The 14,490-nt window shown below is 41.6% G+C and overlaps 1 protein-coding gene across 2 annotated transcripts in view; it reads left to right on the plus strand.

Moving 5' to 3' along the window:
- The window catches only part of atp2a1 (ATPase sarcoplasmic/endoplasmic reticulum Ca2+ transporting 1), a 119,176-nt gene that overhangs the window by 41,642 nt on the left and 63,044 nt on the right, over positions 1-14,490 (plus strand). For both annotated transcript variants that reach the window (XM_061973853.2, XM_061973854.2), the window contains exons 6-10: positions 594-732; positions 3,743-3,823; positions 3,891-3,976; positions 12,943-13,098; positions 13,160-13,301. In XM_061973853.2, coding sequence (XP_061829837.2) covers positions 594-732; positions 3,743-3,823; positions 3,891-3,976; positions 12,943-13,098; positions 13,160-13,301 — 604 coding nt within the window. The remainder of the gene's footprint in view (positions 1-593; positions 733-3,742; positions 3,824-3,890; positions 3,977-12,942; positions 13,099-13,159; positions 13,302-14,490) is intronic.

The following is a 14,490-nucleotide window of genomic DNA, read 5'->3' on the forward strand; positions in this document are numbered from 1 at the left end:
GCGTCATCATAAAAGCTAACTCGAAGGGATGGATGGATGAAGAAAAGATGAGCGAGTGGTTAAGGTAAGTTTACGCGAAGAGGCCGGGTGGCTTTTTTCACGCAGCTCCGTCCATGTTGATATACGACTCCATGCACGCCCACATCACGCTGGTTTTAATATATTATTAAAGTTTGACTGACCTATCTGACTGTTTTTTTGACATTCCTTTAGCGCAGTTAGATGCGGCTTATAACACGGGGCGGCTTATAGGTGGACAAAGTTTTGAAATATGCCGTTCATTGAAGGCGCGGCTTATAACCCAGGGCGCCTTATGGTGCGGAAAATACGGTAAATGTTGAATTAAAAAAAATCAGCTGTGCTCTAAAGGGTGAGCGGTGTGACGTTAGCGCTCTTGCCTTGCATCATTTACAGACCACATTGGTCTGACTACGGTCCCTTTTTAAAAACATCCCAAAAAAAGTGACTTTTCCTCTTTGATCCACAATTTCTTCATTTTGGACTTTCACTTCTCACTCCATGCGAAGACTTGAGCAAACTTGATAGTGTCACCTGATTGGCTGATCAGTGATCACTTCCTTCTTCCTTCTTAGGAGCGCAACGCAGAGAGCGCCATCGAGGCCCTGAAGGAGTATGAGCCGGAGATGGGCAAAGTGTACCGGTCGGACCGGAAGAGCGTGCAGAGGATCAAGGCCAGGGAGATAGTCCCTGGTGACGTGGTGGAGGTGTCTGGTAAGGTCCTCACAATCTGTTCTTTGGGATTCTTCAGTACTAGTATAGTATCGCGGTACTAGTGAGTCAAAAATGGTACTATGCTTTGTTTGAAAAGTACCGGTTCTGTCTATCTGTGTTGGCTCTGCGATGAGGTGGCAACTTGTCCAGGGTGTACCCCGCCTTCCGCCCAAATGCAGCTGAGATAGGCTCCAGCACCCCCCGCGACCTCGAAAGGGACAAGCGGTAGAAAATGGATGGATGGAAGTAAAGATAAAAGTGAAGTTATAACACTGAAACACCCTCAGGAAGAGGTGCTTTAAGACATAGCTAGCGGCTAACGTCCATCTACAGTGTTTTAGCTACTTCTAAATCACTAATCCTCGTCTCCATGGCGACAAATAAAGTACGTTTTTTTACAAGTATCATTATCACTGCAGGACGAGGAATAGCTAAACAGGCTTCACTACACATCGTAGGAGGATACAATAGCTCACCGGCGTCACAATGTAAACAAATGCCATGGGTGGATCTACACCTGACATCCACTGTAATGATACCAAGTACAATAGCGTATCTTGTTGATACTACTATGATTACATTGATATTTTTATCGTCACAAAATCTTTTTTCCTTTTTAAGAAATGCTGTTTATGAACTCAGGAAGTACGTCCCTGGACACATGAGGACTTAGAATGCCCAATGTATGATCCTGTAACTACTTGGTATCGGATCGATGCCTAAATGTGTGTAATCATCCAAAACTAATGTTAAGTATCAAAGAAGAGAAGAATAAGTGATTATTACATTTTAACAGAAGTGTAGATAGAACATGTTCAAACAGAAAATAAGCAGATATTAACAGTAAATGAACAAGTGGATTAATAATCAATTTTTTTACAGTTTGTCCCTCATAATGTGTACAAAATAATAGGTGTATAAATGACACAATATGTTACTGCATACGTCAGCAGACTAATTAGGAGTCTTTGTTTGTTTACTTACTACTAAAAGACAAGTTGTCTTGTATGTTCACTATTTTATGTAAGGACTAAATTACAATAATAAACATATGTTTCATGTACTCTAAGAATGTTTTGTTCAAATAAGCCAATGATGCCATATTTTGTGGTCCCCTTTATTTAGAAAAGTATCGAAATACAGGTAAAAGCCAGTAAATTAGAATATTTTGAAAAACTTGATTTATTTCAGTAATTGCATTCAAAAGGTGTAACTTGTACATTATATTTATTCATTGCACACAGACTGATGCATTCAAATGTTTATTTCATTTAATTTTGATGATTTGAAGTGGCAACAAATGAAAATCCAAAATTCCGTGTGTCACAAAATTAGAATATTACTTAAGGCTAATACAAAAAAGGGATTTTCTAGAAATGTTGGCCAACTGAAAAGTATGAAAATGAAAAATATGAGCATGTACAATACTCAATACTTGGTTGGAGCTCCTTTTGCCTCAATTACTGCGTTAATGCGGCGTGGGATGGAGTCGATGAGTTTCTGGCACTGCTCAGGTGTTATGAGAGCCCAGGTTGCTCTGATAGTGGCCTTCAACTCTTCTGCGTTTTAGGGTGTGGCATTCTGCATCTTCCTTTTCACAATACCCCACAGATTTTCTATGGGGCTAAGGTCAGGGGAGTTGGCGGGCCAATTTAGAACAGAAATACCATGGTCCGTAAACCAGGCACGGGTAGATTTTGCGCTGTGTGCAGGCGCCAAGTCCTGTTGGAACTTGAAATCTCCATCTCCATAGAGCAGGTCAGCAGCAGGAAGCATGAAGTGCTCTAAAACTTGCTGGTAGACGGCTGCGTTGACCCTGGATCTCAGGAAACAGAGTGGACCGACACCAGCAGATGACATGGCACCCCAAACCATCACCCAACCATGCAAATTTTGCATTTCCTTTGGAAATCGACGTCCCAGAGTCTGGAGGAAGACAGGAGAGGCACAGGATCCACGTTGCCTGAAGTCTAGTGTAAAGTTTCCACCATCAGTGATGGTTTGGGGTGCCATGTCATCTGCTGGTGTCGGTCCACTCTGTTTCCTGAGATCCAGGGTCAACGCAGCCGTCTACCAGCAAGTTTTAGAGCACTTCATGCTTCCTGATGCTGACCTGCTCTATGGAGATGGAGATTTCAAGTTCCAACAGGACTTGGCGCCTGCACACAGCGCAAAATCTACCCGTGCCTGGTTTACGGACCATGGTATTTCTGTTCTAAATTGGCCCGCCAACTCCCCTGACCATAGCCCCATAGAAAATCTGTGGGGTATTGTGAAAAGGAAGATGCAGAATGCCAGACCCAAAAACGCAGAAGAGTTGAAGGCCACTATCAGAGCAACCTGGGCTCTCATAACACCTGAGCAGTGCCAGAAACTCATCGACTCCATGCCACGCCGCATTAACGCAGTAATTGAGGCAAAAGGAGCTCCAACCAAGTATTGAGTATTGTACATGCTCATATTTGTCATTTTCATACTTTTCAGTTGGCCAACATTTCTAAAAATCCCTTTTTTGTATTAGCCTTAAGTAATATTCTAATTTTGTGACACACGGAATTTTGGATTTTCATTTGTTGCCACTTCAAATCATCAAAATTAAATGAAATAAACATTTGAATGCATCAGTCTGTGTGCAATGAATAAATATAATGTACAAGTTACACCTTTTGAATGCAATTACTGAAATAAATCAAGTTTTTCAAAATATTCTAATTTACTGGCTTTTACCTGTATATTGGTATCGGGACAACACTAATATGGAGAAAAACATTTGTCTCAGACAAAGTAATTTGTGGACACTAGTGGTTACGTCATCACTGGTGTTTCCTAACATGTCAAGTGGAAGAACATTCTACCCTGATCTTGTTGACGACCTTGCTCATTTTGTAACACGGACCTTGTTTTTTATGCGTTAAACAACTCCCCTCTCAGGTGTTAAAACCCTCATATAAAGTAAGCCAGGACAGAAGAGGCTGATAACATAATCAGAGAGTTGTGTTTCCCTCTGTAGTCGGCGACAAAGTACCAGCAGATATCAGGATCATCTCCATCAAGTCGACAACTCTGCGCGTGGACCAGTCCATTCTCACCGGTAGGTGTGGTCACACACGGCACACCTCGCTGCTGCTGCTGGCGTCCACTCACTCTGTGTCCCCCAGGTGAGTCGGTCAGTGTCATCAAGCACACCGACGCCGTCCCGGACCCCCGAGCTGTCAACCAGGACAAGAAGAACATGCTGTTCTCTGTGAGTCACTCTCAGGTGTCGTACATGGGACTTGCAGGCCAACCAGATTAACCAGAGTAGAAACTAGGGCTGGGCGATGTGATGATATCATCACATACCACGGTAGACACGTAATGGATAGCAATAAAAAAATGCATTCAATAAAACATTACTTTTTTTCCCCCATCTTTGTGGGAAGAAAGCGGAAGTTGCAAAGCAAGGTTGGTTGATGAACAGAATCGTTGTTGATGGACATAGCGCTGAAAAGTGTATTACGATATAAGTGTTTTATATCAGGCTATATTGATAATTATTGATATTTTTTATGACCTATGGAAAATAAAGGCCAGCTGAAAATATATTTAATTTGAAATGTAACTTTCCCGTAATTATAATGCCTCAACTATCAAGGCAGAAAGGACATGTCAACACAAGCATGGAAAACACTCCAACGTCAACAAAATAGTCAAATCACATTGAACACTTAACAATAATCTCTTAAAAATAAGGAATATGTAAGAAATTAGTCAGGTTCAAACACTGATGACGTCTGTTAAACAAGACAAGAAGCAAGGAATCAAACAGAGACAGAATTAAATTTGGCTCAATGAGGAGAAACGTCTGGACTGTACTCTCTGTACAGTTCCACCACGCTCTGACGAAAGATTGTACGCCTCCTCTTTTATTTGGACATTCCCTGATTACATGGCAACAGCTGTTTCTAAGGGACGGGGGTCGTAAACAGCCATGCCTTTGGTTAAAAATCGGTTCAAAGAAAAGGTCGTAAACAGTTCACAGAAAAGTTCTTAAAACAGTTCAAAGAAGAGATCCCTGGAGGGGAGCCAGGTCCGGCTTCCTCTTCGCTTTGTAGATCTCTGGTCAAGACAAAATCTTTCTGTGGATTACAATACATCAAAGAAACAGAACACCTTCATGTTGCTTCCCATCCTACACAGTGGTGTTTTACAAGCCTTTTGCTTGATAGGATCAAAGACAGCTTTTGTCCTCTCGCCAGGAACCCATGGCAACACAAAGTTTTGTGATAACTTAGATACAATTATTCTGACAAAATGCTTCATAAAGTGTTGGAAAATAGTGTGAAAATGTAAACATAGAGACACCAGAGAAGAACTATTTTCTGCATGTTAGTGGCAGGAAGTTACAGCTGTGCTCTAAAGGGTGAGCACGGCTCAGGTGGTGTGGTGTTAGCGCTCTTGCCTTGCATCATTTACAGACCACATTGGTCTGACTACGGTCCTTTTTGAAAACATCCAAAAAAAGTGACTTTTTCCTCTTTGAGCCACAATTTTGAGTGCTGTTGTTCATGCAACCAACCTTGCTTCCATACTTGCGCTAGAAGAAAATAAAAATGTTTTATTGATATGGATTGCATGTCTATTGCGATATATATTGGTATCGTTTTATCTCCCAGCCCTACTTAAAAGTATAAGAAAAGAAGATTAAATAACTGGAGAGCACAGTCGAATCAGCTAAATGTTAAAAGGTAAATGTTAAATAAATACAAATATTTTATTATGAAGCAAATTAACATTCTACATCAGGGGTGCTCATTACGTCGATCGCGAGCTACCGGTCGATCTCGGAGGGTGTGTCAGTCGATCACCAGCCAGGCATTAAAAAAATAGTCCTAAAAATGAGCGATCATAAATCTTCACTATGACGTCACTTTCGTCACTTGATTGACATTCACAGCACCCGAGGGTCTTCTGAGATGACGCTGGCTGCTGCCAGCTCATTAAAATTACCGACTGGAAGGCGAGAAACACTTTTTATTTCAACAGACTCTGGCGCCGTACCTGTCGTCAAAACTCCAAAGACCGACTGCACAGTTGCACAATAAAAGCGCTGCTTCATCCTGCCTGTGCTAACAAAATAAGAGTCTCAGAAAGGTGGCGTGCACAAGCTAGCAAGCTACGGAGTTTGCCGACAATGTATTTCTTGTAAAGTGTATACAAAGGAGTACGGAAGCTGGACAAATAAGATGCCAAAAACCAACCACTTTCATGTGGTATTAGACAGAAAGGAGGACTTTTTTTCTCCTCCATTCGAAAATGCGGACGTTTTTAGCACCACTGTCTGATTCCAATCAATGCAAGTCATCAGAATCAGGTAATACACCAACTTATATTCTTGTCTTCATGAAAGAAAGGAATCTATATGTGTTAAACATGCTTGTATTATCTTTAAACACCTTAACTTGTTAACAATATTAACTATATGTGTTAAACATGCTTGCATTATCTTTAAACACCTTTAACTTATTAACAATATTAACTATATGTATTAAACATGCTTGTATTATCATTAAACACCTTTAACTTATTAACAATATTAACAATATGTGTTAAACATGCTTGTATTATCATTAAACACCTTTAACTTGTTAACAATATTAACTATGTGTGTTAAACATGCTTGTATTATCTTTAAACACCTTTAACTTATTAACAATATTAACTATATGTGTTAAACATGCTTGCATTATCTTTAAACACCTTTAACTTGTTAACAATATTAATTATATGTATTAAACATACTTGTATTATCATTAAACACCTTTAATTTATTAACAATATTAACTATATGTATTAAACATTCTTGTATTATCATTAAACACCTTTAATTTATTAACAATATTAACTATGTGGACTTGCATTATCATTAAACACCTTTAATGTATTAACAATATTAACTATATGTGTTAAACATGCTTGCATTATCATTAAACACCTTTAACTTGTTAACAAAAACATATTTCATAAATAAGTAAATATAAATGATATATATGAATGAGGTAGATCCCCACGACTTGATCAATTGAAAAGTAGCTCGCCTGCAGAAAAAGTGTGAGCACCCCTGGTCTACATTGATGAACACACATAGAAGTACAGAACATTGAAAGGTACCCATCTTTAAGACTGGTTGTATCAGGAAGGTTTGTAAGTGCATGTTTTGTATTTTGCACAAAAAAATATGAATTACTGAACAATTTGTTATATTACAAAATAGGGCACTATGTCTTAAATAAGAATACCAGACCATATACATGTTACACAGACCGTATCCATATATATTGCAATACACGTGTAATCGATATCAATATAAAATGCATTCGATAAAACGTTTGATAAATATATATTTGTGGTCTGAGGAAACCGGAAAGAATAAAGCTTGGTTGGTTGCTTGAACAAAGGCGCTCACGGTCTGGTAAGCTCACAAAACAAGAAGTGGTCGTGAAGCGGGAGGGACACGCTAAACCATACTTGCCAACCCTCCCGAATTTTCCGGGAGACTCCCGAAATTCAGCGCCTCTCCCGAAAACCTCCCGGGACAAATATTCTCCCGAAATTCTCCCGATTTTCAGCCGGAGCTGGAGGCCACGCCCCCTCCAGCTCCATGCGGACCTGAGCAGAGGTGGGTAGTAACGCGCTACATTTACTCCGTTACATCTACTTGAGTAACTTTTGGGATAAATTGTACTTCTAAGAGTAGTTTTAATGCAACATACTTTTACTTTTACTTGAGTATATTTATAGAGAAGAAACGCTACTTTTACTCCGCTACTTTTATCTACATTCAGCTCGCTACTCGCTACTAATTTTTATCGATCTGTTAATGCTCGCTTTGTTTGTTTTGGTCTGTCAGACAGACCTTCATAGTGCCTGCGTTTCAACAAATACAGTCACTGGTGACGTTCACTCCGTTCCACCAATCAGATGCAGTCACTGGTGACGTTGGACCAATCAAACAGAGCCAGGCGGTCACATGACCTGACTTAAACAAGTTGAAAAACGTATTCGGGTGTTACCATTTAGTGGTCAATTGTACGGAATATGTACTGTACTGTGCAATCTACTAATAAAAGTTTCAATCAATCAATCAAAAGTGTGAAGGAAAAAAGAGCATTTTTTATTTCAACCGTACACCCCGTCAAAAGCCTAAAGACTGACTGCACAGTTCCTGTCTTCACAATAAAAGTGCCGCTCCATCGCGCCTGCGCTTTCAAAATAAGAGTCTCCGAAAGCCAGTGCAAACAAACTAGCAAGCTACGGAGTTTGCCGCCAATGTATTTCTTGTAAAGTGTATAAAAACGAATATGGAAGCTGGACAAATAAGAATCCAAAAACCAACCACTTTCAGGCGGTATTAGACAAAAAGGAGGAACTTTTCTTCTCCTCCATTTGAAAACGTGGACGTTATCATCACTACTGTCTGATTACAATCAACGCAAGTCATCAGAATCAGGTAATACACCAACTTATATTATTGTCTTCATGAAAGAAAGGAATCTATATGTGTTAAACATGCATGTATATTCATTAAAACACCTTTAACATGTAAAGAAAAACGGCAAAATAAATAAATATAAATTATATACTGTATATATCAATGTATGTATATATATATATGTGTATATATATATGTGTGTATATATATATATATATATATATATATATATATATATATATATATATATATATATGTGTGTGTGTGTGTGTGTGTGTATATATATATATATATGTGTGTATATATATGTGTGTGTGTGTATATATATATATATATATTTATATATATATATATGTGTGTGTGTATATGTTACTCATCAGTTACTCAGTACTTGAGTAGTTTTTTCACAACATACTTTTTACTTTTACTCAAGTAAATATTTGGGTGACTACTCCTTACTTTTACTTGAGTAATAAATCTTTAAAGTAACAGTACTCTTACTTGAGTACAATTTCTGGCTACTCTACCCACCTCTGGACCTGAGTGAGGACAGCCTTTTTTCATGACGGGAGGACAACAGGGTGACAAGAACTAAATCATCCAGACTAGAGATAAATTGTATTATTATGTTTATCTTACCTAAAAATAAATATATTTATTAATTTAAAAAAAAAGAAAAACTAAATACATTTTTACTATATTTTGCTAAAAACATCAAAATTAATTGTATTTTTATTTGTATTTTTTCTGACTCCTTATTACATCCAGGCGTTAGAATTATACATTAAAATAAACATATTTGAAATAATTAATTTTAAATTATCATAATAATTCATTTAAAATGACCATATTTAATTATTAAAATAATTGCTTGTTTATCAACAACTTTAGCATTTTATTCATTACATTTTGAAGCTCTCAGAAGCCAAGTTATGTTATATTCCTTAAGATTTATTTATGCAAGTTTGAAGTATCAATTATCTAAACACAGTTTTGTTTGCATATTTTCAGGATATATTTCAGTGAATTATATTTATATAGCGTTTTTCTCTAGTGACTCAAAGCGCTTTACATAGTGAAACCCAATATCTAAGTGACATTTAAACCAGTGTGGGTGGCACTGGGAGCAGGTGGGTAAAGTGTCTTGCCCAAGGACACAACGGCAGTGACTAGGATGGCGGAAGCGGGAATCGAACCTGGAACCCTCAAGTTGCTGGCACGGACGCTCTACCAACCGAGCTATACCGATTCTTCCTCGCTGACGACCAGAAAGCAAACAGTTTTAATTAAACGTGTGTTATGGTGCCACCTTTTGGACAGCCAGGTAAATGCCTACAGGTGTTTCCTGCTGTTTTTTTGAGCCGGAAGTACAAGTGCCGTTCCGTCTTGTAATCGTCCATAGCGTCACCGTGGAGTTTTTGAGTCTGTTTAGCTGACTGGAGAGCTAGCTTGTGAAGCTAGTGGGTCCATGAAGATGACTTCTGTTTTGTTTGATTTGCTGTTTTACTGCCGTGTTACAGACAATTAAGGTATGTAAGTAAACATAAAATATTTCTGTGTAAATAACTTATTTCACAACCTATACATCTGTGGCTTATAGTCCGGAGACTTTGAATATGACCAATGTATGATCCTGTAACTACTTGGTATCAGACCCATTCCTAAATGTGTGGTATCATCCAAAACTAATGTCAAGTATCAAAGAAGAGAAGAATAAGTGGTTATTACATTTCAACAGAAGTGTAGATAGAACATGTTAAAACAGAACATAAGCAGATATTAACAGTAAATGAACAAGTGGATTAATAATCAATTTTTACAGTTTCCATCCATCCATCCATCTTCTTCCGCTTATCCGAGGTCGGGTCGCGGGGGCAGCAGCCTAAGCAGGGAAGCCCAGACTTCCCTCTCCCCAGCCACTTCGTCCAGCTCTTCCTGTGGGACCCCGAGGCGTTCCCAGGCCAGCCGGGAGACATAGTCTTCCCAACGTGTCCTGGGTCTTCCCCGCGGCCTCCTACCGGTGGGACGTGCCCTAAACACCTCCCTAGGGAGGCGTTCGGGTGGCATCCTGACCAGATGCCCGAACCACCTCATCTGGCTCCTCTCCATGTGGAGGAGCAGCGGCTTTACTTTGAGCTCCTCCCGGATGACAGAGCTTCTCACCCTATCTCTAAGGGAGAGCCCCGCCACCCGGCGGAGGAAACTCATTTCGGCCGCTTGTACCCGTGATCTTGTCCTTTCGGTCATAACCCAAAGCTCATGACCATAGGTGAGGATGGGAACGTAGATTGACCGGTAAATTGAGAGCTTTGCCTTCCGGCTCAACTCCTTCTTCACCACAACGGATCGATACAGCGTCCGCATTACTGAAGATGCCGCACCGATCCGCCTGTCGATCTCACGATCCACTCTTCCCTCACTCGTGAACAAGACTCCGAGGTACTTGAACTCCTCCACTTGGGGCAAGATCTCCTCCCCAACCCGGAGATGGCACTCCACCCTTTTCCGGGCGAGAACCATGGACTCGGACTTGGAGGTGCTGATTCTCATCCCAGTCGCTTCACACTCAGCTGTGAACCGATCCAGTGAGAGCTGAAGATCCTGGCCAGATGAAGCCATCAGGACCAAATCATCTGCAAAAAGCAGAGACCTAATCCTGCAGCCACCAAACCAGATCCCCTCAACGCCTTGACTGCGCCTAGAAATTCTGTCCATAAAAGTTATGAACAGAATCGGTGACAAAGGGCAGCCTTGGCGGAGTCCAACCCTCACTGGAAACGTGTCCGACTTACTGCCGGCAATGCGGACCAATCTCTGGCACTGATCATACAGGGAGCGGACTGCCACAATCAGACAGTCCGATACCCCATACTCTCTGAGCACTCCCCACAGGACTTCCCGAGGGACACGGTCGAATGCCTTCTCCAAGTCCACAAAGCACATGTAGACTGGTTGGGCAAACTCCCATGCACCCTCAAGGACCCTGCCGAGAGTATAGAGCTGGTCCACAGTTCCACGACCAGGACGAAAACCACACTGTTCCTCCTGAATCCGAGGTTCGACTATCCGGCGTAGCCTCCTCTCCAGTACACCTGAATAGACCTTACCGGGAAGGCTGAGGAGTGTGATCCCACGATAGTTAGAACACACCCTCCGGTTCCCCTTCTTAAAGAGAGGAACCACCACCCCGGTCTGCCAATCCAGAGGTACCGCCCCCGATGTCCACGCGATGCTGCAGAGTCTTGTCAACCAAGACAGCCCCACAGCATCCAGAGCCTTAAGGAACTCCGGGCGGATCTCATCTACCCCCGGGGCCTTGCCACCGAGGAGCTTTTTAACTACCTCAGCAACCTCAGCCCCAGAAATAGGAGAGCCCACCACAGACTCCCCAGGCACTGCTTCCTCATAGGAAGACGTGTTGGTGGGATTACAGTTTGTCCCTCATAATGTGTACAAAATAATAGGTGTATAAATGACACAATATGTTACTGCAGACTAATTAGGAGTCTTTGTTTGTTTACTTACTACTAAAAGACAAGTTGTGGGGGAGGGGGCATAGCTCAGTTGGTAGAGCGGCCGTGTCAGAAACTTGAGGGTTCCAGGTTCGATTCCCGCTTCCGCCATCCTAGCCACTGCCGTTGTGTCCTTGGGCAAGACACGTTACCCACCTGCTCCCAGTGCCACCCACACTGGTTTAAATGTCACTTAGATATTGGGTTTCACTATGTAGAGCGCTTTGAGTCACTAGAGAAAAGTGCTATATAAATACAATTCAATTCAATTCAATTCAAGTTGTCTAGTATGTTCACTATTTTATTTAATCAGAATCAGAATCAGCTTTATTGTCATTACGCAAGGTAACCAGATTGAGGCCATTCCATACAGTGCGATGTGTGCATGCTAGAAAAACAATGTGCATATATATAAAAATTTAAAAAATGTAGAAGTGCAATGAATATGGTGTGACGTGAATATATACGTGAAAAAACAAAACAAAAACAGGGTGGTTGGTGGAATGGGTTATTGCACCGAAGAGAAGGCAGTTATGAGGGACAATGGGGCAGTCCGTTCAGGATGGTTATGGCCCTGGGGAAGAAGCTGTTCTTTAGCCTGTTTGTTTTGGTTTTAATGCACCTGTAGCGCTTCCCAGAGGGCAGCAGGTGGAACAGGTCAGAGCCAGGGTGGGTGCTGTCCTTGATGATGGCACTGGCTCTGTTGAGGCAGCGGGAGGTGTAGATGTCCGTCAGAGATGGGAGAGGGCGGCCGATGATCTTCTGACCACTCTTTGCAGCCTCTCCCTGTCTGCTGCAGTGCAGCTGCCGTACCATACCGTAATACAGTAGGTCAGCAGGCTCTCGATGGACGAGCGGTAGAAGGTCAGCAGCAGGTCAGGCTTCAGGTTGTACTTCCCGAGGACTCTTAAGGAAGTGTAGCCGCTGCTGAGCCTTCTTGATGATTGATGTGGTGTTGACTGTCCAGGAGAAGTCATTAGAGATGTGGACTCCAAGGTCTAAGGACTAAATTACAATAATAAACATGTTTCATGGACCATAAGATTTTTTGTTCAAATAAAGCTAATAATGACATTTTTTTGTGGTCCCCTTTATTTAGAAAAGTATCGAAATACATTTTGGTACCAGTACCAAACCTAGCCACTACAATTAGCATCGCTGAGACAAGAAAAAACATGTTGAACTCAAACAACAGTTGACGACTTTGGGGCATAATTCGCTTTTCAGGGCACCAACATCGCTGCCGGAAAGGCCACCGGCATCGCCGTGGCAACGGGCGTCTCCACCGAGATCGGCAAGATCCGCGACCAGATGGCCGCCACCGAGCAGGAGAAGACTCCCCTGCAGCAGAAACTGGACGAGTTTGGGGAGCAGCTGTCCAAGGTGAAGTCGGACGTGTGTGTGTGTGAAGGCAAAATGGCTGACATTTCTCTGTCCTCTCCAGGTCATCTCCCTCATCTGCGTGGCCGTCTGGATCATCAACATCGGCCATTTCAACGACCCGGTCCACGGAGGCTCCTGGTTCCGCGGTGCTATTTACTATTTCAAGATTGCGGTGGCTCTGGCTGTGGCCGCCATCCCTGAAGGTAAGCCCGTGGAATTCTCTCTTGTTGCCCATGAAGATTAGCATAACTCAAATTGACCTCCAGCAGCTTGTGCATATGATACCTTAACTGCTGACCTATTAAATACTAGAAGGTGGCCTCACTTTTATGTGACGTCAGCGTTCTAACTCGGTACTGGACAAGGTTATGCTGTCATCTGTTGACTTTGTGGGAAAACAAGCTGCTTTAATGTCATTTATTTCACTTCCAGGAGGGTTTATTGCTACAAATAACAGTTTTTTTTACTTTCTACATAACACAACAACAACAGCAAGCTGAACTGTCAATGCATGTACATGAAACGATCCCTTTGGTGCTCTCAAAGTCGTTAACAACCATGTTGCGACAATAATAAAAAAAAGTTTAAAAGTAAAGTCATTTTTACCTTGCTGTCAGCGACCACGACAGAGACACAAGGCGGAGAAGGGCAGAGAAGATTAGATTAGATTAGATTTATTGGTCCCCTTGGGGAAATTCATTGTCACTGCCGTACATTTAAACAATAGACATTACACATCACACAAAAAAATAACAAAAAGACATCATACATGACTAACACACATTTACAGGCTTGTCAGACAGGTCGGCCGGGCCTGCTGTTAAGGGCGGATATAGCTGCAGGGATCAGGCTTTTCCTGAGGCGGGCCCTCCGGAATTTGATTGTTCTGTACCTGCGCCCTGATGGTAGTGGGATGATATATTGGTGTAGTGGGTGAGTGATATCCTGGACTATTGTTTTTGCCAGTCGGGTGATGGACCTGTGGTATATGTCTGAAATGTTGGGTGTGGGTAGGCCGATGATTTTAGCTGCTATGTTTGTAATGCGTGTGAGTTTGGTCCGGTTGGTTACAGAAAGCATAGTGAAAAAACATGTGGAACAGTACAGAAGGATGGGTTGAACAATGCTTTGGTAAAGTAATAACAGGAGATGAGGTGCAACGTATAGTCCTTTAAGTTTCCGGATGGCTGACAGTCTTTGTTGACTTCTTTTTTGAATGTCCGTGGTGTGTTGATCAAAGGTGAGTTTATTGTCCAAGGTTATGCCCAGGTATTTAAAAGTGTCAACTGTTTTAACTGTTTGTGTGTTTATGATGATGGGGTTCTGAGGTGAGGGGGGGTTGAACCATATTTCTTTTGTTTTATTGACATTGATTTCCAGATAACTGGCTGT

Source organism: Nerophis lumbriciformis, linkage group LG22 (genome assembly GCF_033978685.3).
Source record: "Nerophis lumbriciformis linkage group LG22, RoL_Nlum_v2.1, whole genome shotgun sequence".
Lineage (NCBI taxonomy): Eukaryota > Metazoa > Chordata > Actinopteri > Syngnathiformes > Syngnathidae > Nerophis > Nerophis lumbriciformis.